We start from the raw sequence: 25,726 nt of genomic DNA on the forward strand, positions 1-25,726 counted from the left end.
TAATTTTTGGCATGTACACAAATGTTAAGATAGTAATACAGGAAATTAATATAAAAAACTAGACCTAGAAGTTACATATTCTTTTTCTTTAGTTTTAACGACAATTACAAATTTCACAATTCAGTAATTTTACTGAAAAACAATAATAATTCTATTGGGTCAAAAAAATTTTTTTTCAATTATTCAAGGTCTGGGGGCTATTTTTTGTTATTTGTTTTGTCAAGTCTTTGGTGTGAAAGAACAATGGGCTATGCTTCAAAATGAAACAACAAAAGCTCACAATGGGTTCCCCAGTGCTATACAATACACACTGAAATAATGATGCAATTTTAATATTTAATTAAATAGGTACAAGGAATTGATCACAAAGACGCTGCAAATTTTTGCTTAATGAATGGACCACATCGCAACTACAGAACAGTTTTCAAAGATACAAAAGGGTAAAATGCACTATTTCTTTCTGTTTAATTAAAAGCCAATCATAAAGTGTGGAAGCCATGGGCCCAAAGCAATGAATAAATTTAGAAAATGCTTATAAATTATGTATTAAAGTTTAGATAAGTTTGGAGTCAAACAAAATCAGCACTGGCCTAGGGAACAGGAATTGGGTGACTTAAAAAGAAAAAAAGCAAAAACAAAAACAAAAACAAAACAACAAAGTTAAAAATGCAAAAAAAAAAATCTATAATGACAATCAGTTTGAAATACAAATTGGTTTTGGTGACTCTAGAAGTGCTGGTCAAATACTTTCCAAACCAAGACTCTCTACAAGAAACACTCTGCTGGGAACCAGCAGTTAGCATAATGGCTATGTCGTTGGCCTCCCACGTAGCCAACCGTGGTTTGCGTCCTGGACCCGGGGGCTTAAAACTCACGCCAGGCACGTGTGCATGCGTGCCCAAGATCTCGAGAGGAGAAGGGATTGCGGCGTGACCATCCCCCCTGGGGGGTGATTTCTCGCTTTCTGTCTCTATGTCTCTCTGTGTCTGTCCGGCAAGCGCACGCGTCCTATAGCGAAAACCTCTACAAAAAAAAAAAACACTCTGCTGTCCACTGCTTGGGAAACATGCTAAGGATTCTCCTCCAACCCTTGTTTGGAGAACTATTTGGAGGAACATAATCTTCAAATCACAACACACAGAAGGCTCCAGGAGGAAAAGGGAGATGTGTTAATACCTTGGGCCTGAGCTGCAGAGCTGTGGGAATACCCCAGGGCCAGAAGCGCGGTCTCCACCAGCTGGCTAAAAAGCACATCTTTCCGCACCAGGACAAACTCAGCATGTTCTTCTCTGTTGTCATATTCGAGAGAGCCATCCAACTGCTCCACCACACAAAAGACAGGAATCATCAAACCTGGAGGGACAAAATTCAAGAGGAAAACACAAACATTACAAAGCAAATCTCAGTCACCACGATGAGAAGGGAAGAGATAGTTATAAAAGTCACTCATCTGTGATCGACAATGGTTTAGATTAAACCAACCTCTTAGTCATATGGGCCTAATGGAAAACGGTGAGTTTTTTTCCCTCTATTATTATTATGAGTTGCAGCAGAACTGCCCAGGGCAATGGCAGAAACCCTCAGATTTCCAAGTCATTAAAACATGAAGTCCACCAATCACAGGTGTCCACACACACACAGGTGAGGTCAAGGTCTCCTGACAGATCCTCAAATTTTTAATGTCTATATTTTCATTGTGAACTATTAATTAGCACTAGTATTTTCGAATCAGATAATGCTTTTTTCTACAAATGTATTTCCAAGCTCCTAGTTGTAACGTAACTGGTATGGAGGCATGTTTGATTTCAGAGTCTACGCTGTTATGTGAATATGTACAAAAAAGGTAAGAGGAATTTCAAAGAAATCCTTCTTATGTACTTGTTTATTTAATTCTGGTAAATAAACCTGGAAATACTCTAATTATTGAAGTATTAGCTGACATTTAACTTGTGTCAAAATACACATCCAAACATAAAACTTCACCTGTTTAAAAATTATTATTTTATACAGTAACACCAGCTATCCCTGGAAAGGGAGTGTCTTCTCTTGTGTTTTCAGAGAAATGAAGTAAACTACCCTAAAGAATAAAGCAAATTAGTCTAGTTGAAAATCTGTTGAAATCTGTTGTCACTGAAATATTTCTCTGCTTTGTATCAAAGTGTGAAAAGCTAAAAAATGTTTAATTCACCAAAGATTTTTTAAACTGTTTTTCAATTTTTTTTTAAAAAAAGTCATATAGGCACTTAAATCTAAACATAGCCAAAGCAGAAGAAGATCAAAGTTTTACTAACACACAAGTAATAAACATGGACTCTGCCCTATGTAATTCACACAAATTAGTACGTTATGGAATAAAGATCTGTTCTGGGTCTCCTTTTCATACAAGAAAAATCAAAAGTTATGAGGGACAGGTGGGCAGACAGACTGGGGAGGTGGAGGGTTAAATGATCACAGAGAAGGTACTTCAAAATAAAAACAAAACCTCTACGTAAAATGACTGTATCAAAGTCTGGCCCCTGACACACAGAATACAAAGTTTTCCAAAAGCCCCTCTCAGACCCTAGAAGCCTCCTGACTCGGATCTAGAAAGCATAAGGTGGGAGCAGATACTCTGCCAACTACGAGGTCACAGATTAGGTTTTTGTTCTAAAGATAATATAATGGTGCAACTGGTTCCCATGTGCTAATTATTATTATTAAAGATAATAAGTATTGGGTATAATTATTAAATATTATCATTATTAACAATAATAATACCCATTAAGAACTGTTATCATTAAAAATCATGGTAATTATTATTAAGACTGCACAAGAGTCTAACAAGTCACACCATACCATACCTGGGACAACTTACTGACTCAATGTGCGCTCCTGAGAACAACAAAGCAGTATTACTGTCCGTGGCAAAGACACGATCCCCAGTGTAGATTTATGAAAAATGTGAGATAGGGTGGAGTGGACCAATTTCTTAGACAAAAAAAAAAAAACAAGGTTTAGCCCAGCCATGGGATAGCTTATAAAATATTTTTTAATGTGACCATTCCTGTACAGGTAATACTTATTTATATATACCAAGTTGATCCCCAAATGTATGTAAGCCACAGAACAAATAATATAAATTATATTTCCTCCAAACTATTTCTGCGGACAATCATTTATCCAGCATTAATTTACTGAACATTACCACGTGCCAGGTATCACCCGTGGCTCCAGGGATAAAAGCGAGAACGAGTCTGGCATGGCTGCAGCCCTCAGTATAGTTGAAGGTGCTGTAAAATCTTCCTAACTAAGCATAATGGCATTTTATAGGACCTATTCATGAGAGTCCTTACCAGCAGGGAATAGCCCCATTTAGACCTTTTAACTCTTACATACTGGTATATGATCTTTGTCCAAGGAAGCAGGTTGATTTCTACTTTTAATGATTTCAGCATATGCACACAGAGGGCCATGTAGTCGGCAGTGCCATAAGCTACCGCACCACTAATACCTGTGTGTACATAAGTTTCCGCGCTGAAAATCCATGTGCTGTTCCTAATGTCAACATCTGAGTGTCACACATCTGGGAATCACAGATAAGACCTTTAAATGAATCCAGTCACTCCATAAGCTATCATGTATATCCATTACTTAGGGACTATAAATCCTCCTCAAATCTACAGTCAACTGAAAAATCTTTAGACCCTATTAATTTTTTAAAGAACAATATTACCAGTTCAATCAGTTAAATATGAAATACAACATGAAAACACAGAGAGCTACAACATATAGGGACTTCTGTAGATTACAGAGGTGTTTTCTAAATATTTTAGTTCTGTGATCAAACAAACCAATTGTCATCTGACACAATGCAATAACTCCTTACCGTCAAAAAGCAAGCATCAAATCCCCACAGTCATTAACTACTCTGAGAAAAATATATACTTCCAGATCATTTATAAAATAAACAGTATTATCCAGGAATGTATAACAGAATTTATTCTGAAGCACTTACATATGAGAAACTAAAGAATATTATAAACAGGTTATATTTAATCCATATAAAAATGTACCTTCTTATTAGAAATTGATAATCTAAACAATTATGTCTTTTAAAGTGAAGTGTAATTTTTACAAAAGAAGAAGAAGGCAGGAAAAAAATAGATGCAATTACTAGTGTTAATACCAAACAAAATGAAAAATAGTAAAATAGCATAACTGAAGTCAAGTGTGGGAAGACAATAGGAATAGGTTTTAGAAACCTTTAATGACAGGGAATTCCTAAGAGTAGCAAGATATAAAAGGATAAGTAAAAAATATATGCCTCCAAATAAGAGATATTTATACATTTGGTCCCACCTGTTCCCCCCCCCCCAAAAAAAAAAAAACAAAGAAAGGAGAAAGATGACAATGGATGGAAAGAAAGGGAAGGTCTCAGAAAAGCCCTTCAAAAAATAAAACAAGAATAGAGGAAATTAAAAGATAACTTCTGTTAAAAGAATAGCAGTATAAACCCGAAACACATTCACAACAAAATTCAGAAATGATCACAAAGAAATAACGCCCTCTTGCTCTAGCCCTACATCTTGAGTTTATGGCATTATCTTTGTTACACTGTAGCACCAACCCATTTCCAGATGATCAAATGGAGAACTTTGAACCTTTTGATCATAATCCTGGCTAAGCCTTTTACAATTGCAGGAGGTAAGCAGGTAGTTCAATCTGTAGGGCAGGCATTGAACCCCAGTCATTTGCTAAAAATTAGGAGTTTTTTCCTGGCAATTGGAATAAATGGTAAATTCTGCTGTCATAGAGGCAAAATAAGCCCGAGAGTCTCTGAACATTAAAATGCAATTTTTTCCTACTGTCGTTAGTCATGATGCTGGAACTGTTATTTTCATCATGACATTATCTCCGAAGAGGTATCATTAGAAAGAGTTCACTGATGCGCTTGCTGTTCTTCACTAAAACAGCCATGTGAATGCACCCCGTGCGAAGATGGTCATGTGTGGTGATGAACAGCCTTAAGTCCGGAGGCAGGCACCTGGGGTTGAATCGGAGCACTGTCCTTCCTTACCTGTGTGAGTGACCGTGTGTCATTTATCTGATGTCTCTGAGACTCAAAATCCTCCTTGCTAAAATGCATAATCACGTCTACATCGTGGAATTGACGTGAGCATTAAACACTGTAACATATTTAAGTTGTTTGACAGACAGCTCTCAAATAATGGAGGTGATTCTTTTTTTTTTCTAAATCAGTATTAACACTATTTTACAAGGTTAGCCCTGTAGCCTAATGGTTAAAAGAACCTGAGTCCCTCGTGGCTGGCTGCAGTTCCAGTTTCAGGTCCCACAGCTTGAAAAAACACATGGAGTGTATGTGTTATCCACCAAATCCTGATGGGATGGAGAAATGTAGGAAAGGGATTGCAGAGTGACCACGCCCCATCAGGGAGTGCTTTCTCCCTCTCCCTTTCCTTTTTTTTCTCTCTCTCTGTCCTTGCCTCTTTCTGGTGAGCACACACCGTCTGGTGATTAAAACAAAATGCTATCTTACAGAGAAAAAGAACAAATATTTTTCGGGGCCTGTAATCAATGCTCACAATACTTCCTAGAAAGCATTTCTTCAAAGTAAAATGATACTAATAATCATTAAATGGCCTAATTATCAAATGGTTTAATGGTACTAATAATCATTGAATGACCTATTATGCAAATAATAATGTTTTAAAGTGTTCAACATGTCCCGTAGCAAAAAGGCAAAAGTGTTCCAAAGAACCATACTTAAACTTCATGCTTTCAAATTTTCTGTCAGATACAGTAGTCACTAACCACATGTGGCAACTAAGCATCTGTAATGTGTCTAGTCCTGAACTGAGATGTGCTAGAACTATAAAATACAAACTCAAATTTTAATGATTTAAAACCAAAATAAATAAAATATGACTATTTTTTAAAGTAATTGCATGCAGAAATAATAATTTGCATGTACTGAATTAAATAAAAATATATTACTAAAATTTGTTTTACGTGTTTAACTTTTTAAAAATGTAGCCACTAGGAAATTTTAAATTATGTTAAGTAGCTTGTCTGATAATCTACTGGACGGTGCTGCTCTAAGCAATCTGCCGAATACCTACATATGCAATGGTTTTTCTCATACAGGATAAATTCATCACCAGCTGACACCAGGACAATTGCGTGACTAGTGTGAGCATTTCTTAGAGGCCCAGAGGTATCTTTCTTCTGTGTGCTAAATTTTAGACTTGTGGACAGAAGCACTCAGTTAAACTCTAAAATTCAACATGATACCTTCTCTGAATCACCACAAAGTGTAGGCCGCTGTTTTATTCCTAATGATATTAGTCCAGCTTCTTTAATAAGGAAAAAGGTTTTCCCCCTTCTCTTTTGTTTTTAAAAGATAGTGACAGTCTTCAGAAAATGCCACAACACTAGCTGTGTACATGACCAGGGAAAAGTATTTGCTAATGCTCTGGATGTTGAACCTGAACAATGGGGGGGGAGGGGGGGTCGGCAGCAGTCTCCCAGCAGGGGGGCTGGGTGACAGGCTCCCACCTCCAGCCCCTACCACCGGAAGAGGAGGCCCAAAATAAATCGGTCCTTTGCACTGCACCTTCCCAGCTCACAATGGAGTCTGACATATATACCTGTTTCCTCCTCACAGTCACCCAATAACAGGATTATTAACCTTATTTAATAAGTTAGGACACTGAAATTATGAGAGAGTTAAGTAACATGCCCCAAGAAACACAGACGGTAAGAGCAGGGCAGTTCTAAACTCCAAGCCTGTTGCTTTCTTGGATGTTGAAAACAACATTCCAAAATCCACATGCACAGAAATCTAACAGCAAGGCCTTTTAGTGACAGACACTTTCCACCATAGCCAATGGTGCTCATGTGGCTTGTAAGTGAAATCACTTTTGACTGCCTACCAGTTCTCAGACACTGTGCTAGGCATACAGGAAGAACCAAATATGGCTTCTTTCCCTTAGTCACTCACAGACAAATAAAGACTTGAGCCAGCTGGTTGGCATGGTGGTTAAGATTGGCTGGGTCCCACATGGCTGACTGCCTGGGTCAAGTCCCAAACCGGGCAGCTTGATAAACATGCCAGGCACACGAGTATGCATGCCCAAAATTTGAAGGGGAAAATGAAAGCGAGAGTTATCAGTGTGGTCATCACCCCAGAAGGGGCTTTTTCATCTTCCCTCACTCTTTCTCTTTCTCTCTCTGGCAAACACCTGTAACAAATTTTAAAAGGAGCAGAGGGCACTCAATGAAAGGGTCATTCTCTAGTTCTCTAGTGTGAACATGGTCTCCAGCCTCCTTCCTAGTGCCTTTGCCTCCTAGGTCCACCATCAGTCCCAGAGCTGCCCCCTGAACCACAGGAAGCAACCTGACAAGATAGGCCAGCCTTCCTCCTGCCCTTTTGACGGGCTCCTGAAGCCCATCTGTTTCTTCAAGGAAGACAGTCACAGGATCCACTCCCTTCCTTGGGGGCCGGCAGCATTTCTGGTTCTATGACCTGAGCAGTTCCTAGGGCCAAGTGAAAATTACAGAGTCACAGGGCAGAGCCTCTCCTATCTCCTCTCTGTTCAAACCCCACCCTGAAATAAAGCACCACACAAAGCAGCCACCACACTAAATAGACCACAAAACAAAGCCCCTTGAATCACTGAAACAAATTCTACCACCTAAACTAAGTGACTACCACAAGGTCTTTCAGAGGAGTGAGAGATGGCCGGTACCTTTTCTTACTGCAAATTTACTAGAAAAATAAAACCATTTACTTGCTCTATCACTTCCTCTTCTATCACTCACAAACACACATTCTTGTACACACCCTGAGTCATCAATAAGAATAGAAGTAACTCCCCAGCAAAACCTGTAGCCCCTCCTTCTCACTCCAAAAAGAAAAAAAAAAAATTAAAAAATAGGGTATCTCCCACCTTCCTGTTAGGGTCTGGGCACTCAACCTCCCAAGCTAAGACAGCCACAGGCTCCACATTCCACTCCAGCCTGCTACTCCCCCCAGGGGCCATCTCAAAAATTCCAAAGAGATTAATAGATCAAAAGATGCTCCATTCTGCTGTTTGAATAGTGTAGGAATCCCTTAATCTCCTCTGATAGATCCTCATTGTAAAAGAAACATAGTTTATCCCAATAAACTTCTATTGGAATTTCAGGTAGAAAAACAAAGTAGGGGAAAATTTTTTCACCAATTTTGGAACAGAAGAGCAAATATCTGAGTGTGAGGGACCCAATCACCGGCCGGTCCAGTTAGCCAGGGGTGTTCTGGCCTCCCCTAAGCTGCTCCAGTTTCCAATATTCCTCCCTTTCCCTTACTTGTAAACTACAGATTCTCTAAAGGATTGATTCAGTTATTTTGTAGTTGGTTTTTCTTTTTCTTAGCTCTTACTACAGAGAAAGCAAGAGCTGAGATGGACGTGGGACACCACACAGGTCCGGGTCATACACAGGTGGAGGCTTGATCGTGGTCAATTCTACAGTAATGAGGAAGGCAAAGTGCACTTAAGAAGTACTCAAAGGACAAACTGAACATTTATGCAAAACTACAAGTTCACGTTCATCCATGACCCAGGTGTCAGCAACTCGGTATCAGACCTTCAGCTAAAGTCTCGACAGTGAAACTCCTTGATGGCTCTCCCCTTATCTGGGGGACAAAGGGGTGAGTAATAATAACGAAGCAATATTTTATTCTCTCTTATAAAACCAGACTATACATTCCAGTCCCTGAGACCGATCTTAACTTTGGAAGATAAGAACAAAAATAGGTCCCCAAATAGGGATGAGGATGGAAGAGTGAACACTGGTCCTCTCCCTGAGTACCCTAAAGACTCAGAGGACCTAAAGGAGTAGGCAAGGGAGATAGCATGGCTTTCCACACCTCTGATTCCCGGCCTTTCCCCAAGCCTGAAGTCAGGTCTCAAGACTGAAAGATAAACTCCGAGGTTTTAAGTACTCTTCAGTTACAGAATTTTGGTAGCAGGATCAGGCTGGCCGGGCAGTTTGCAAAACAGGGTCTCACAGGCACACAGCAGGCTCACTGTGAAAACTTACCTTAACAAAAATGCCTGAGCTACACCTGGGAACTTTGCCATAGCAGGCCTGATCCACCAACCTATTGGGTTGTCTGGAGAGTCGCAACACACAGAAAAATACATCATAACTTTCCCAACAACCTAATCGATTCTCTGAGGTCAGGAATGCTGGGCCTCTCACTGGCATGAATGACAGGCTCAACTTTCTCCTTCTAAGCAAGGGCCAAACTTAGGTAAGTGGTCTTTGCTCCCCTACATACTGTTCTTCCTGAGCCTGACCCTTCCGCCAGAGCCGGCCCCAAATAAATGTGGGTTCACTTCAACAAAATGCTACTTCCAGTTAGATAATCACCACCCTGAACAGGTGGTGTCAGTTCTGGGTTTGTCCCCAGTAACTTCCCAGCTGTCACACTTATCCTTTGGGCCCTACTGCACTGCATTCAGCATGGACAGACAAGGAGGGCTTTCTAGGAAATGATTCGCATGAGCAGACTCACGAGTTCTCTTCGTACTGTCCATGGGAAGCTCACCAGACCACAGGGCTGTATACAACCAGGGCTGACAGAAATGGCCAAGTACCTCTGCAAAGGCATTGCAGTAGACTAGAGCTTCCATCGAGGCGCCATGCACCCCTGTGCTCTGTGACTATTCGTCCCCTGGAGCCGTGGGGTCATGCTGGCTACCCATGTCTCATGCAGAAAGATTACAATACGTTTTTAATTCAGTAACTGCAAAGAGACAAAACCTTTGCTTGATCTTGGAATAAAAAAAAAATTTTAAAGAGGAGTATATTTGGGATATCACAGAAAGTTCAAACATACAACATATTGTTAAAGAATCACTAGTTTGGGGCTGGCAAGTGGCATGGTGGTTAAAGGCGCTGGATTCCCACATGGCTGACTGTGGTTCGAGTCCCGGACCTGGCGGCTTGCTTTCACATTTTGTCTCTCTCTTTCTCACTCTGTCCCTCTGTGGTCAAATTGAAATAAGCAAATTAATAAATAAATAAATAAATAAAAGTTAAATAAAATAATTCTTTTAAAAAAAAGAATCACTAGTTCAAAGCTTAATGCTGGACATTCTTTTTATTTTATTTATTTATTTATTTTTTTGAGATGGACATTTTTTCCACACTAGGTTATAAATGCCTATACTGAAATCTTGAGACTCAATGGTGTGTTAAAAATGACTATACTATAATACATGAATACCACAATGTCCATCATTATTAAGTAAAAATTTTATTCTGGAAGTTTCTCCTAAAATAGTATTTAAATGGAGATATGCCTGTTATGTCATTCTCATTATCTTCTCTGGAAAAGCTATTTGTAACTCATAATCCCATGAGTCAAAAAAGGAGTGAATAAAAGCTGTCCTTACACTGACATTTGCTTCATCACCTTAGGTTTTAAGTTCTGCCTAAATGTCATTTTATCTCATTCAAACAATTAAAGGGGAAAAAAAAAGAAGAAAAGAAAACCACCCTGATTAATTTCTCCAGTGTAGTGTTAGGGAAAGGTTAACTGCACTAAGGTTCTCTAGCAAGGAATTAATAAAGGAATCAAGCGCTCGGTTCTCAATAAGACAAGACTACCCAGATTTCTATTGGGAATACTCTATAGCACAAGCATGTTTTCTTTGGGGAGTTTAACTCACAAAAATTATTAAAAATTGAGATCAAACACTGGTGCAAAGCCTCAAAGGAAATCATACTAGAGTGGAAGATTTTTATCAAATAAAAAACTAAAGTTTTTATAGCAAAAAATAAGACTTTTTCCCCACAAAAAGAAAATGCTACTGTCTATATTTAGTGTTCAAACAGCAAAACATTTCTGGATACATATTTAATAGATACGTAGAAATTATCACTATGAAATGAGTGCAGATTTCACACATCCAAGCTCAAACAGCCAAACCACCATCATCCTCTCTCAACCATTAAAAGCCATTTTCATTCTTGTATCCAACAAATGCCTCCATCAAGAGGCAACAGCATGCAAGCTTTTGAAAGGGCTAACATTGAGAGGTGAAAGAGAAAAGAACAGGAGGAAAAAGAGAACAAGAATCAAAATCATAGTGTATATTCCTCAGTACCCTTAGGGTATACTGAGATCTTTGGTTTGCCAATACATAGGTTGTTATTATTATTGTGACTCAGGTCAAGTTAATAAAACCCAGCCTACAGACCGGGGAAACCAGGGTCTGATGGAATATGTCCCAGGCAAAATATTTTAAGTGTATATATATATATATATATAACTTATATTATTATATATTTTTTACTCTATGGTTCAAAGATACTCTCTTTAGAATTCACATAATTTCTAAAATAAAATATTAAATATTAAAAAAACTAACGGACCACTTATCACTGCATAGAAATCCACTATAAATCATATTTTGATCTTAATATGTTTATTCAAAGGCTATCACCCAACTAAAGAAGAAATGATAATCCATTTTATTGTCTTTGAGAGGTATTATCAGAGCCTAAAGTGATGTGTCTCCTGAACAATAAAAAGTGAAAAACCTTGACACTAAATAAAATATAAGATTCTACCTTTCTCAAAATAAAGCAAAAAAAAAACCTAGATTACCCCAACATTTTATACTTAGGGTAATTCTAAGTCTGAATGTCTCAATCTCACAAAGATTTCACTTCCCCTAGATTCCCTGAATTCCTAAATTATTTAAGTCTAAAATAATTTCTGAGACACAAAATTTAGTATATTAGCGTTCTCTAGCCCCCACAGAGACCACAGTCTGAAAACAGTTCTAATCTCACAAGCTCAACACAAAATCACAGAAACACAAGCCAAACACTCTTTTTCGAACTGTGTATTAAAGGAGAAAAGAGTTTCCTTTGTGGTTGACTTAAAGGTTATAGGTTTAGGCTTGTGGATGAACTCCAGTGTGGTCCAAGAGGTTGAAAGCAGCTATTTTATCTTCTGATGGAATATGTCCCAGGCAAAATATTTTAAGTGTATATATATATATATATAACTTATATTATTATATATTTTTTACTCTATGGTTCAAAGATACTCTCTTTAGAATTCACATAATTTCTAAAATAAAATATTAAATATTAAAAAAACTAACGGACCACTTATCACTGCATAGAAATCCACTATAAATCATATTTTGATCTTAATATGTTTATTCAAAGGCTATCACCCAACTAAAGAAGAAATGATAATCCATTTTATTGTCTTTGAGAGGTATTATCAGAGCCTAAAGTGATGTGTCTCCTGAACAATAAAAAGTGAAAAACCTTGAAAATAAATAAAATATAAGATTCTACCTTTCTCAAAATAAAGCAAAAAAAAAAAAACTAGATTACCCCAATATTTTATACTTAGGGTAATTCTAAGTCTGAATGTCTCAATCTCACAAAGATTTCACTTCCCCTAGATTCCCTGAATTCCTAAATTATTTAAGTCTAAAATAATTTCTGAGACACAAAATTTAGTATATTAGCGTTCTCTAGCCCCCACAGAGACCACAGTCTGAAAACAGTTCTAATCTCACAAGCTCAACACAAAATCACAGAAACACAAGCCAAACACTCTTTTTCGAACTGTGTATTAAAGGAGAAAAGAGTTTCCTTTGTGGTTGACTTAAAGGTTATAGGTTTAGGCTTGTGGATGAACTCCAGTGTGGTCCAAGAGGTTGAAAGCAGCTATTTTATCTTAGCACCATCACTGTCAGATCTAAACGAAGATGATAAAAGAAACTGTACATAATAGTTTACATGAATTTACATTTATTTCTTTATTTTGTTCACAGAAGTAGAATTGACAAACAGATATGTTTTCAAAGAGCAAGCCTGTGTTTATTATACATATGAGATGCTGGCTGTGAGCAAGACGGCTTTACTGAGTCATTATACCAAAGGAAGAGCGCTGTAGCTCAGAGGCCTTCATGGTGAAAAAGAACTGTCTCCCTCAAACTTGCTTTCAAGCTATACATCAATCTTCAATATAATTATGTTTGACAGAATATAAGCTCTTGGCAGCGAACTTGTTTACAATAAATGTTTAGTTTGGGTGTATGGTCTGTATTTCAGTCTTACGAATATCAGATACAAACCTACAACAGCCCCATTATGGGGCTGAGAATTATTTTGCTATAAATCTTTTTATTGGGGGGCTGAAGGAATTACTTTGCAGCTTGTTTTGCACTAAGCACTTGGAACAGTGTGAAAAGAGGTACATTTATACATGGCTCTGTGATCACTGGAATCCTATACATTTCCATAGGATTGTTCAATATCAGTCCTGAACATGTAGGTCAGCATCCCACAGTCTTGCCATGGGGGCAAAAAATGCACATGAAACAAAATGTTCTTGCCAAAGTCATGACATTTTCCTACGGTTCTTTTTCTCCTCAAAGTCTCTTGAGAACTAATGATCATTTGTAACAACATTGGCAGACTTTCAGTGGTAACCTCTGGATTTGGGGGTTTTTTAAGCTAGTTGTAAAAATGTGCTCAGGGCTCAAATTTGCCATATGAATGAGCCTGTAAATAGAGTTAGTTTTGCTAAATATTACCTAGAGATTCATTTGAGAAGGGAAAAAAAATGAAAATCACCTTATTTGCCCTTGTAAAGTGGTGTTACCTGGATCTTAAATGTGTAATAACTTCCTACTCAGAGAACAATTTACTCTTCTTTTGCTCCCTCAATAATAAAGAGTTTTTGGTCTTCTAATACCACGCTTGCCAAATCTAAAGAACAAAATCTTGTCTGAATGGAGGTTCCTAACCTGAAACCAGGCAAAGATTCTGGAATACTCTGGGTTAGCCTCGTCTGCTTTGTGAGTGCTTCTCCCCTGGATACCTAGCTAACATTTACTAACAAACATCTGAACACATCAGGTAATGGCAGGGTTTCCTTGCCTGTTTTTTAATTTCCCAATTATTATGTGATTAAATTCCTACAATCGTTCAACATAGTACTAATGTACAGAAAAAAACTCATTTTAAAAATGTTAAACATATTTTTCAAAATAATTAATACTGGAAAACTCAGTCACTTTATTACTTAATAGCGAGACTCTAATTTCTTTCCTTCTACTCAATGTCATAATTGCAGGTGACATAAGATAAAGAATGTTTTTCATGTCATTCAGTTTCCAATAAAGAAGACAAGTAACTGATTTATAAGTTTCAAGGGTCATCAAAAATTATTATATAAAAAAATTGTCACATGACTTTTTTATATACAAGACAAAAAGACAGAGAAAAGAAAAATATTTAGATTGCATTATCTACCTCAGATCTTTCTTGTTAATATCAAAGGCACTCGTTTGTGATGTGAATTAATGGAAAATTGTTACATTTACCTAAAATAACTACTCCTCTTTTTAAATTATAGAAGCCTTTTAAAATCCTTGACTGTTTAACTGCTATTTACTCAGGAGAGTAGGGACATGGAGAAGGTTCATTGTATGAAAAGAGAAAAAAAAACTTTTTTTTTTATTGTACAACAAAAATTCCCTCCAAGGCAACAAAAACAGCTATGCCAAGTTCCACCCAGAATTAATGTTTAGGTTTAAATTATAAAGTTCTGAAAAAAACAGAACCACTAATAGACCCTTAAAGCTCATGGGGCATTCATCAATGCTGTTAGGTTATGTAAATGTTAAAAGTGAAAAACCCTTTGCTGACGAAAGTATTTTAATGAAGGTGCTATTAACTAGGCTCTCTGGATGGAATAAAAAATTTTAAAAGGTTTTTTGGGACTGTTTGATATAAATTCCATTCTGAAGAGGATGATATTATGCTTGAGACAGTCCTGGGATTATGAGACTTTCACCCGGAGAATGCACTGCCTATCATATTCCTTTCATTTTGCCACCCTCCGAAAGGTTTTTAAATATCAAACCCAACAAAACTCTTAGCGACAGATTAAAGAAACAGTTTCCTCTACACCTGTCAACTGAGTCTAGACTTTGGCTCCAATTGTTCTGATGGCCAATGTTATTTGCAGTTTTAGTTTCCTACAATGAGCTGGGTGTCTGAGTTAACTCCACTGCCATCACTCAGGTCAATAGCTTAGGTTTCTACGAATAGTCATGAATAGTGCTCAGAGTGAAGGAAAACTGCTGCCTGTTGGTTCACTTGGAGTTGCTGAAAGCATGACTTGGCAAAGAGAGCTCAAGGCTCAGCAATGTTAACAAGGATCAACTGAATGGTTCAAACAATTGTACTGATAGATCAAAGCCAGAACTTCTGTGTCTCAGGTGACAGTCATCTGAGTACACACCAGGTGATGTGCATGCAAGGAAACGGGGTTCGCCCTAATCCTACAACGTGTGCTAAGATCAAATAAGGATGCTCCTTAAACAGCTTCAACTGTTTCTCTCGCCTTCTGCCTGGTTGACCTTCAGAAGAGAAAACAGGACCTGGGACAACACCTAGCCCTCACGTGGCAGAGCTTTTTAACAAGAACAGTCATTACTTTTGACTTCTATTTTCATGGGTTAAGGGGAGGAGCTGGGAGGGCAGTTCCACCTCAGGTAGAATGGCATTTCCATGGTCAAACTGTATATGAAGACAAAGTCAATGAGTACTTTTTCAATGTCTTCCAAGCAACCACTTCCCGTGAGTTTCTCCCGATACCTCCCAGGGAAGAATGAGAGCTAAATGGTCTCTCCCCCAAACAGATTTTAGCTAATAAACACAACGAAGTAAGTGAAAAGCACTTCAGTTATTCTGCATCTTCTCTAAGACTAAAAACTTGTACATTGTGTGACAGGTCCACCTCATTTTTCTTAATGATGTTTTTATTATTCTTTCACTCAATTAAAGCAGAAATGGATATTGCATCTTCTGACTGTATAATTGTTATTGTAATCTGTTTTCGATCACTGCTTGGGAAATGGGTCCAAAACAACATAAACTCTCCACTGCCTCAGAAGACAAGTCATTTTCTTTTACTACGACACTTAAAGAGACATTTATCATGCTGCTCTGTTAGCATCTTTGGATTATGACAAAAGAAAGTTCTTATTCTGTTAACCAAAAAAAAATAGTAATAATGACGCTTTTAAGGCACTGCTATTTGAAGAGTTTTGATGTGAACATATTTTTCCCAATAAGCCATTAAACATATCAATTTTGCTTCTTCTTAGATGTATACATAATTGAAACAAATACAATAAAAGTATTCAATTTTTATACAGGGCATAATCAGAAAACCTAAAAATACAGCTTTTACTCTATGCCTCTGGTCACTTTCCAGGAGTCTTGGGTATGGTATTTAACCAAATTTGCTCTCTTTGCAAAGCAAATATTTTCTCATCTAAAAAAAAAAAATCAATCATAATCAGAAACAAAGGAACTGATATATTTCCTTTCTAGCCAAATCCAAAAACAAGGAAAAAGTATTTTCAAATGACAGGAAAAGATATTTGTGGTAAATATGATGAAATTCCAGTTGATTCAATGAAAATGTCTACAGATCACCTCTGTCAGATCTTAGTGCTTTGGAAAACATTTTCTCTAATGAAAGTTTCTATTATTATTTTTTGTTCATATCTTACAAGTCTTCAAGGAAACAAAGAAGGACGCTAGGCTGCTGTGCATGTTTCTGTAACTGCAACCATCAGTGGGCACCAGACAGTTATCTTGGAGTGAAATGCGTCCCTTTTCATAGAGTAGCTTGTAGTGCTTCCCTTTCGTTTTTGTTTTTAAATCTTTGTTGTTATATTATGCTACAGTTTTTAATCACCAACTGCTAGATAGATAGAACTCCATTCCAATGATAAAGCAACTAGCTAAGGGCAGAACCGAATTTGCCTTACACACTAGCAAACAGTAATAATACCAGGAGAAACTAGGTTTTACTATCCTAATATGTCCTAACCAGAAACAAAGAATATGTTTACTGTAAGAGGCACATAGTTTGCTGATAAATTTATTGCAAGGTTTGAATTCTTGACATTTTTATTAATTTATTTTTTCTGAACTTCAGGCATTTGACAAACGAGTAACTGTAAACAGCCACTGTATTTTTTTTTTAAGATATAGAAACCAGTTTAAAAGGGAAAAAACTACATATCACAAACCCAATTGCCTTAATTATATATCTGAGACACATTTACTTCATATTATGTGCTTTTACCTAGTTTGTTAAAAAAAAAAAAAAACGAGAATACTTTGTGATTTAGAAACAAGACACAAGATGTAGGAAGCAATTTCCGATGCAGCCTTTCACTGCCATTTAATTATACTGATTTTACCACAATTTTTAAATTACTTGCTATTAAATAGCAAAACAATCCTGCTAATTGAAAAAAATAGAGAGAGTTTCAAGATTCTGAAAACTCTACCATGGAGTGTTTTTACAAAAACTGTATAGCATGTCATGCAGATGTGGCTTGTTTCTATGTAAATGAAGAAAATAAATTTATGGTCAATCTCCAATAGTAAAGGAATCATTGTGACTTAGAAAACAGAAAATAAGACATTGTAGAGGCTACATCTGTGCTGTTTTGAAAATCTGTTAGTCCTCAACTGACTTTTGTTTTAACTCATCCCCTAACCCGACTCAGGCCATCGACTTTGAAATTCCTATTACGCTGCCCTTAAGTAATAGGATGAACAATCCTTTGTATATAAAAATTCATTTTTAACACATAGACATCTTCAAAACCTCTACTGCACTTTAAAATAAAAAGAATTCACAACTCTCCATACTGGCATCCTAAATTAATGCTGGAGAGAAGTAGTGATTGGAAGTGAGAAAAGACCCATACACTCAGTCAGCAGAGGGAAATCACTCATTTCAAAATTACTGTAAAGAAAAGAATGGAAACTAAAAGGCAAACTCTCTTCTTTTTCTCTCTTTTTTTTTTCTTTTCTTTCTTTTTTTTTTTATGAGCTAAGCGTAAAGGTCTCCTAGTTGAAACCATTTTGAGTTATTTCTTTTCTCTTTTTTTTTGAAAAATAATGAGTTTAAGTGTATGGGTTAGATCCAACATTTCACTGCTGTTCTTATTCTTGGGGAATGGGGAGGAAGGGAGACTGGATGCCAAAGCTTTGAAAAGAGAGTTTGGGCTGCTAATTTTCCGTTCACAAAATCTAAATTCCCCTTATGCATCTCACACAACTCATGAAATAATATGAAACAGTATTATATCACTGCAAATTGAGACATTTTTATCAAAATAAAGAGTGATGATGCCAACATTTCATTTGTCATTTCCCACTTGTCATTTTTCACTGACAAACTGTTACACATACAACTTTTGTCAAATGCTCCATCTTTAAATATGTTCCAAAATGAGTGCCATTGTATCTCAGCATTCATATAAGACATTAAAAATTACTGTTACTACACATTCATTATATTTTCTAAAGCCTACTTATTAAATAAAAGAACATAAAAATTTTTATAATTTCCTTGCTATGTAGGATGAAGTCTGACTTTCTAAACTAAACTATGAACATTAGTTACAAGAAACTTTTCTGATGGTGAGAAACTGTCAATTTCATCTCAATAGAAACCTAAAACCTCTATAAAGTCAAGCGTGACCCAAGAAAAGAATACAATTTGGAATTCACCTAACCCTATTAATTTAACATGCCTTTGAAATGTATGTATATAAGCTATCTATACTAAATTACTTTTAAAAAGGTTCTATTAAAGTAGAACCACCAAACTTCACTGCTTACTACTTTGTCAGATATACCAAATAATCGCTATAGTCTTGCCTGGAATAATACTGATTTTCTTATTCTTAAAATAACAAAGATTCACATCCTTAGATCACTATTTTCCCTCCCCCACAGAGATACACAAAAATAATATTCAAAAAAAGAAAAGAAGAATGACCACAGGATATCGAGGATATATACTGATTCTGCTGGTAATAATTCCCTGAGAAAGGATGATATCGCTTATTTTCTGCAGGGGTTAAACAACATGTGCCTTTAGGGACATCTATGTAGTTCCAACACACACAAACACACACACACACACACACACACACACACACACTTTACTACAGATGATCTTGAATATATAATGGTCAGCGGGTTTCTGCTGATGGGATATAAGGCTTCCAAAATTACTTGAAACATCAAATTATACCCAGGACTTTGAGGGGTGGATACCCTATGTTCTGTTTAATGTGTATGTTCATTGCATATATTTTTTTAACCAAGTATATCTTTATTTTAATAACAGGCCAAGTACTAAAATCACTTTAGAGAAGGGCTATTTTTCTACCTCAGCAAAACTACAGAGGACATGCTAGATTGTTGGATGACCCCAAAGTCTAAGTTCATTCTATTTAAAAGATCTTAAAACAGTTTTTTTTTTTAAAAAAAAAAAAGGGGAGGAGAGAGAAATAAAATATTTTCTCTTTGAAAGTAATAATATGATTCCTCCTTGCAAGCATTATGGTATTCATCCTTAGAAATAAAGTTTTCACTATGTTGCCCATGTCAAAAATACTTTTTTTAACAATATTTTATACCATTCAATAGGTAGATCTCCATACTGTTTCATATTTGAGCTCCTTTCATAAAGTAAGGTATCTATTACTGCTAATATACTGACTACACCTGACCTGAACTGCATTTCTTTTATTCTTAATCTAAAAGGAAATGTTCCACATGTAGACAATTAAACTAACTGTTGTTGTAGACAATGTTCAGCTCTAAATGAGGCCCTGCCTAACAATCTTGATCACATTTGCTTCCTTATTTGAATACATCAGTGTGTACTGCATAATGATTTTTTCCCCTTGCAACAAGACAGTTATGTTCTTGAAAGGGCTGCCTGGTAGCAAAAAGAGAACAGCTACTTTGGGAGGACAAGTTATAAGATAACTTTGACAGTTCTTCAACAAAATCGAATTGTTACTTTTATGACAAATTATATTTTTAAAATATTCCTTTTTATTTTAAAAAAACCAATACCTCTAAAAGATAGTCCCAATATTTGAACATTTCCCCTTAAAATATAGAATATTTAACACCAAAAAAATCATAAAAATTCACAGGAAAATGAAAAATATCAAAAAGATTTCTGATGTTTAATGCCTTCTATCAGCAAATACACCATCTGCTATATTCAAGTGCTGTTCACTCAGTTTAAATAAAGCTGTCTGAAAGTTCTTCTTTAAGCCAAACATTAAAAAACTAAAATGCTTGTGTTAACAATGAATAAAGCACATTAATTTATTTGCTATTAAAGCACAACTGGCCGGCATTTTTCAGCAGTCCAGGAGGAAAGCAGATTGTCTTGCTCCTCTGGAAACTTGATTGGCATCACTTTCATTTTATGCTGTAGGTTGCTGTGGCTCAAGCATTCCATACAACAGAGCATTTTAGGTACTTATGCTAATAGTGCTTAAGAGAAGCATCTGATTCTTATTTTCGTCATCCTTAATAATCTCTTCCTTTTCTAAATCTTCAAATAGATCTGTAAGTTTTAATCAACAATTTCACAAATATAAATTTCCCCACCATTAATCATCCTTTTTTCAAAATCCTTATGGAGTGAATTACTAGCTGAGAGGGAACGCCAATTCTAGTAAGTGAATGTTACCCAGCAGGGATATAAAGCTGTCAACACCATGGTGCTCTTGCTTGCTCTAAACTCTCTCCCAGCCTTCATATGTTTTTTAAAGAGATATTAGCCTTTTTTTTTTCCTGAGGACCTTCTATAAAAGCTGACTGTCATACGCATCTAAGCACTTATATTTTATTACAGACATGGTTTAAAACACACTGCTTAGATAAAAGCAAAAACATCCCAGAAAGTGTTGCAAAGATAAAGCAAAGCTAATCTAGTTTCTAACAGCCTTCTTCAGTTAACCACATTGGAAACAATGCACTCACTTTTAAGTCCCCTATTAAAACAGAACCTTAAAGATTGTGATAGTTTATCTATCACCTCCACTAGTTAAATCCAGATACTAAAATAATGCCCCCCTTTTTTATGAATACTTAGTTCTCATCCAAAACACACACACACACACACACACACACACACACACACACACCAAATTCCCTCTCCCCCCCAAAAAAGTAGAATAACAGCAACAGAATTTGCTGCCAATGCATTCAGTAACATTTATTTACTTCATTGCCTCTCAAAAGCAGTAAGATGAATTGCTATTTTATGGGGCTACCAATTAGCTTGATTTCCCCAATTTTTAGAGAGAGAGCTCTAAAGAAATACTAAAAATTAACAAATACATAGTCTCAAATTTTAAGCTCTATTTTTAAAACTTATAGCCGTCTTTACAACATAGACAAGACTGTAATATATCAGAAAATGGTAATAAATGAGGTAGAGCTATAAATATCTTTATAATTTATTATATTGCCTTATGCAGAAACTTTAAGCAAAAAAGATGTAGTGTAGTAGAAGTATAATCTTTCTATTTATCCTTTGCTTAAAAAAATTTTATTATAAATTACCCCCAACTAGAAATGTATTTTAAACATTTTTTACACTTTAGAATGTGGACTTCTAGAAAGGCTTGGCTTTGCTCCAATCTATATCCATGATTAAAGTCACAAAGAAATGAAATTAATATCTTTACATACATTCAGAAACTATATAAGCTTAAGTCCACAAAATAATCACTAATATTCAATTAAAAAGCTTTGTATTGTCAAATTTTTATATTCTAAGTTGTTATATTTTAAATTCTCTAATTTCTTTCCAAACCATCTTTCATATTATATAGGGTAAAAGCTGTATTTCAAAAAATTTTAAGATCCATCTCACATAAACTAGTTTAACCATGCTAGTATTAAATATTACAAATAGTACATATGAGACAAAATATTTCAATCTTTATTTGCATCTTGGGAAGCAGCTAATAAGACTTTTGATATCATTAAGTTAAACCTCAGAGATAGTGACTAAGCATTTTGTTGAAGAAAATCAATTATTCTTTATTAAGGCAATAATTTTAGTTCATACTAAATTTATAATAAGTCATAAATGTGAATTATAGTCTAAGAAAAATTTTAAAATAGCAAGCACTATTTTACACTACAGGCATCTCTGGTTAACAGAATAAGGCAGTTTCTTTCATAGTTAACATGATACAAAAGGGGAAAAAAACTGGTTTTAGGGACCATAATCATTAACAACTAAATTCTAAAATATTTAGAGACTTCTTTCAATTTAGTGAATTTTATTAGAATGAAACCAAAATTTTAAGTCCAAGTTTTTTTCTTTACACATAAGGCCACTTTGAGAAACACATTGGTTTCAAGGACTTCCAAAAAATGTTTCCATCAAACATTATCAGCATTTATTGCATCATTTCATGTTTAGGTCTACCATATTCACTATATATTTTTCTCTCTGATATGCATCTACTAAATGATTACATGAAAAGTCCAAAGTTATTGCTCCAGTCTCAGGATAACACACTAATAAACCCCACTGTTCAAAAGTGGGTCACAGTACAAATTTTCTTTTGCTTCATTAAAATATACTTTCAGATTCTAAAGAGGGGCAATAAATAAGCCACACTCTATAGCCAAATAATACTCTTTTACCATTAATAATCTGGAGGATGAATGCTTCACAAGCGGGAGAGTTAACATAAAGAACCAAGGAGAATCATCCTGAAAGTCTACCACCACAACAAAACAGAAATAGCCAAATAAGTAAAAACAGAAAAGTGTTTAGACATTTAGAGGTAAGTATTTATTTCAAAATACACACAATGGACACTTAGAACATGGGGCTGAAAGTTTATCATTAAGTTTTGCCAGGGTTTTGTATCATTTTAGACAGGCTAATGTAAAGAATTAAATTTAACAGTCTACCATTGAAAATACTAGAGAGAAAAACTTTAGAGGTAAAAAAATTTTAAATAGAGATTTATTCCAAACACACATACAAAAAACATTCTACATATCATGTAGAATTATTTCCTTTATATGTCAAAGACAACTACGCAAATGCCATACAAACACCAAAATATTTTAATGTTTTAAGTTTCTCTCATTATTTTATAAGATTCCTTTTCCTAACCACTTTAAAAGAAAATGCTTAAGGAGTAAAAACTGCAAGAGATTTTCTCCAAATAATATTTAATTCTTGAGGGCGGACCAGCTTGTGGGGTATATGGCTGCTCTGTTTTTACCTGTTTTCTTGTAATTCATAACAGCGTTACCAATGTACATGACTAAACTTGATAGAAGAAAAAAATGTAGCATTAAAGCTTCCATAGGCCTGATAGATTCAGAGTGACTCTTTATTTCTCACTTGAAATGTGGCAGAAAATATTCCCAGTCGCCACTATTTGTCTTGACGCATTGTCTTAACTACAAAGTAACACCAACACTTTTCGTTCCCAAGTTAACTGACCATTAACAGCTATTCCATAAAAGTGAACTGCACCTACACTTCATTCTACAACAGATACTCTGAGGCAAGGCAACAGAGTTAAATCACTAAAAAGCTCTCTAGGAAAATCTAGAAACAGTTAGCTGGCTGTGACATAAACCTGCCAACACCTCAGCACACAGTGGCAAAGTGCCCAAAAAATGCCACCCTCTGGGTAAACCACTTTCTTGCTTTAACTGCAGATGAAGCTACCAGTTGCGAATGAGAGGCGACCAGGGCATTATTTGGCAACCTGGAATTCACTTCCTGTAATCCTACACCGCGACAGTGTCTAATCAAGCTGAACCCTGACACCCAGGCCATTATCATCCTGCCGCGGGTTGCGCGCGCCTCCCTGCTCCGGGCTGTTCCCTCCCAGGGCCTTGGCCACCGCACCGTTGGGCCTCCCGCGAGCTCCCATGGGGCTGCCGTTCTGCTCCAGCCGGGCCACCTTCACCGGGGGAGGCCCCTTGACGTCGGGGCTGCCGCTCCGCCGGTCGGGGCTGTCCCGCAGACACGGGCTCTCGCTCCGCCGCTCCATGCTGCTCCGACTCGGAGACAAAGTTCCCACCGGCAGGTCGCAATAAAACGCGCAGGGACCTAGGGAGGGGGCGGGAGGAGGGAAGGGGGAGGGAAAAAAAGAGGGAAAACCGCTCACACACGTGATAGACGTTCAGGCCAGTGACAGAGCGCTGCCCCACAGTCACACAAACTTCCTTCCACGCTGCCCGACGGGCCTGAGCTGGGAAGCCTGTCCCAACCTTACACTTGGATGGTCCTAAGGAAGCGCAGGGCTTGGTGTTCTGTGACTGCCCAGTCGCTGCTCCCCAGGAGTTGCCTTTTGGTAACACACCCGTGGTTGGCGTCCAGGGGCTCCTGGAAATGGCCCATTCATTGGGACAGGTTGGCATAAACCGTCTGGGTGCGACAGCCTCGATGGGGGTCGGGGATGGAGAATAAATGAACTTCAGAAAAAGACGTTTCACCCAATGCGAGAGGGAGTGGGGGTTGTATAAAAGCCCATAGTCAAATTAACCACCTGGCAAGTCTCTCTGAATGGCTAGGCAGAAGCCGAAGGCCAAGTAAAAGGACCCCTTGAATCACCGCTATTTAACTTTGCGGAGCAAAGTCCTGAAACACACACACACACATACTGCATAAAATCAACCCTAATTTCACATTAGTAAGCATCTATAAACAGACGTATTTATCAGAATAACCTCCTTCATTAGGGCGGGGGCTACAATCGTTATTTTGGAGCGTTTCTATCTTTATCTGATCCTGAGAGCCTTTTAAAAACTCTTGAGTATCAAGCAAAAAAATCACGTAAATTCTTAGGTACAGGAGCAGCCTTCATCAATCCCAAAAACTGCTCCAGAAAGTTTTCCTCTGGGTCGTAAGGCTGGCAGCGCGCTCCCCACGAAAGCCAAAGGTCTTGGCACCCCTGAATTGGGGTACCGGGGGCGGGAAAGGAGAAACACCTGATGAACCGGCGCTCACATTGCCACCGACAGCGGCGGGAAGCAGGAACCCGGCACAACGCAGCGCGCCGAGAATTTTCGCGGGCGCTTTGCTGCGGGAGTAACCGCGATGCTATCGGTCAAGGAGACAAGGTGGGGGTGCCACACCGGAGGTGAAAGGAAGGATGCGGGAGATTCAGAAGACACTGAACAAGGCTGCGGAAGAGGATCCTGCCGGCATTCCCGGGCTTCGCAGTGCGAGCGGGAGCCAGTGGCCAGGAAGGAACTTGGCCAGCCCCGGGGCATCCCCGAACTCCCGAGCTAGGCGCGGGAGCCCTTGCCCAGATTACTTACTGCTCACGGTCTGTCTGAAACTTGGCTGGCTGGGGCTCTGTCCATGGAGCAAAAGTAGAGAATCCAGGGTGGAAAGTTTCTGGTGCTTGGCTTTGCAGTGTTCTCCTACTCTTCCTTTCTCTTTACTCCTTCCCCTTTTCTCTTCCCCAGGTCCTAACGTTTAAGGTCCTGGGTCAGGGTGTCGTCTTCTGGTGCGGAGATGGTTGTTATGATGATGATGATGGGGGGAGGGGGTAAGGAGGGAGGAGGAGAGGGAAAGGAGGACTTCTCCGAAGGGGCACCCAAGCGAGCGGGGGAGGGGACGATGGAGGAGGGGAGAAGAGAGAAGGAAGCTGAAAGAGCCTTTTCACACCTTCGGGAAGGAGACCGGTTCTGGAGAGCGAGGGCTGAGAACCTGCAGGCGGCGGCGGGCCGGGGCTGCGGGCTCCCAGGACCGCTAGCGCGAGAGGAGGCGCGATCGGAGCCGCGGGGCCGG

General features: G+C 37.7%; 1 protein-coding gene across 1 annotated transcript in view; it reads right to left on the reverse strand.

The window, feature by feature from the left end:
* Nucleotides 1–25,720, reverse strand: part of SATB2 (SATB homeobox 2) — a gene marked incomplete in the record, with an annotated part of 229,944 nt that extends 204,224 nt beyond the window's left edge. Inside the window, 4 exon segments of the mRNA XM_027773618.1 lie at nt 1,177–1,353; nt 23,810–24,037; nt 25,252–25,439; nt 25,604–25,720. Of these exon segments, the coding sequence (XP_027629419.1) occupies nt 1,177–1,353; nt 23,810–23,978 (346 nt within the window).
* Between the last annotated feature and the right edge of the window lie 6 nt (nt 25,721–25,726).

This window comes from Tupaia chinensis, unplaced genomic scaffold (assembly GCF_000334495.1).
Source record: "Tupaia chinensis unplaced genomic scaffold, TupChi_1.0 Scaffold000361_2, whole genome shotgun sequence".
NCBI classification, from domain to species: domain Eukaryota; kingdom Metazoa; phylum Chordata; class Mammalia; order Scandentia; family Tupaiidae; genus Tupaia; species Tupaia belangeri.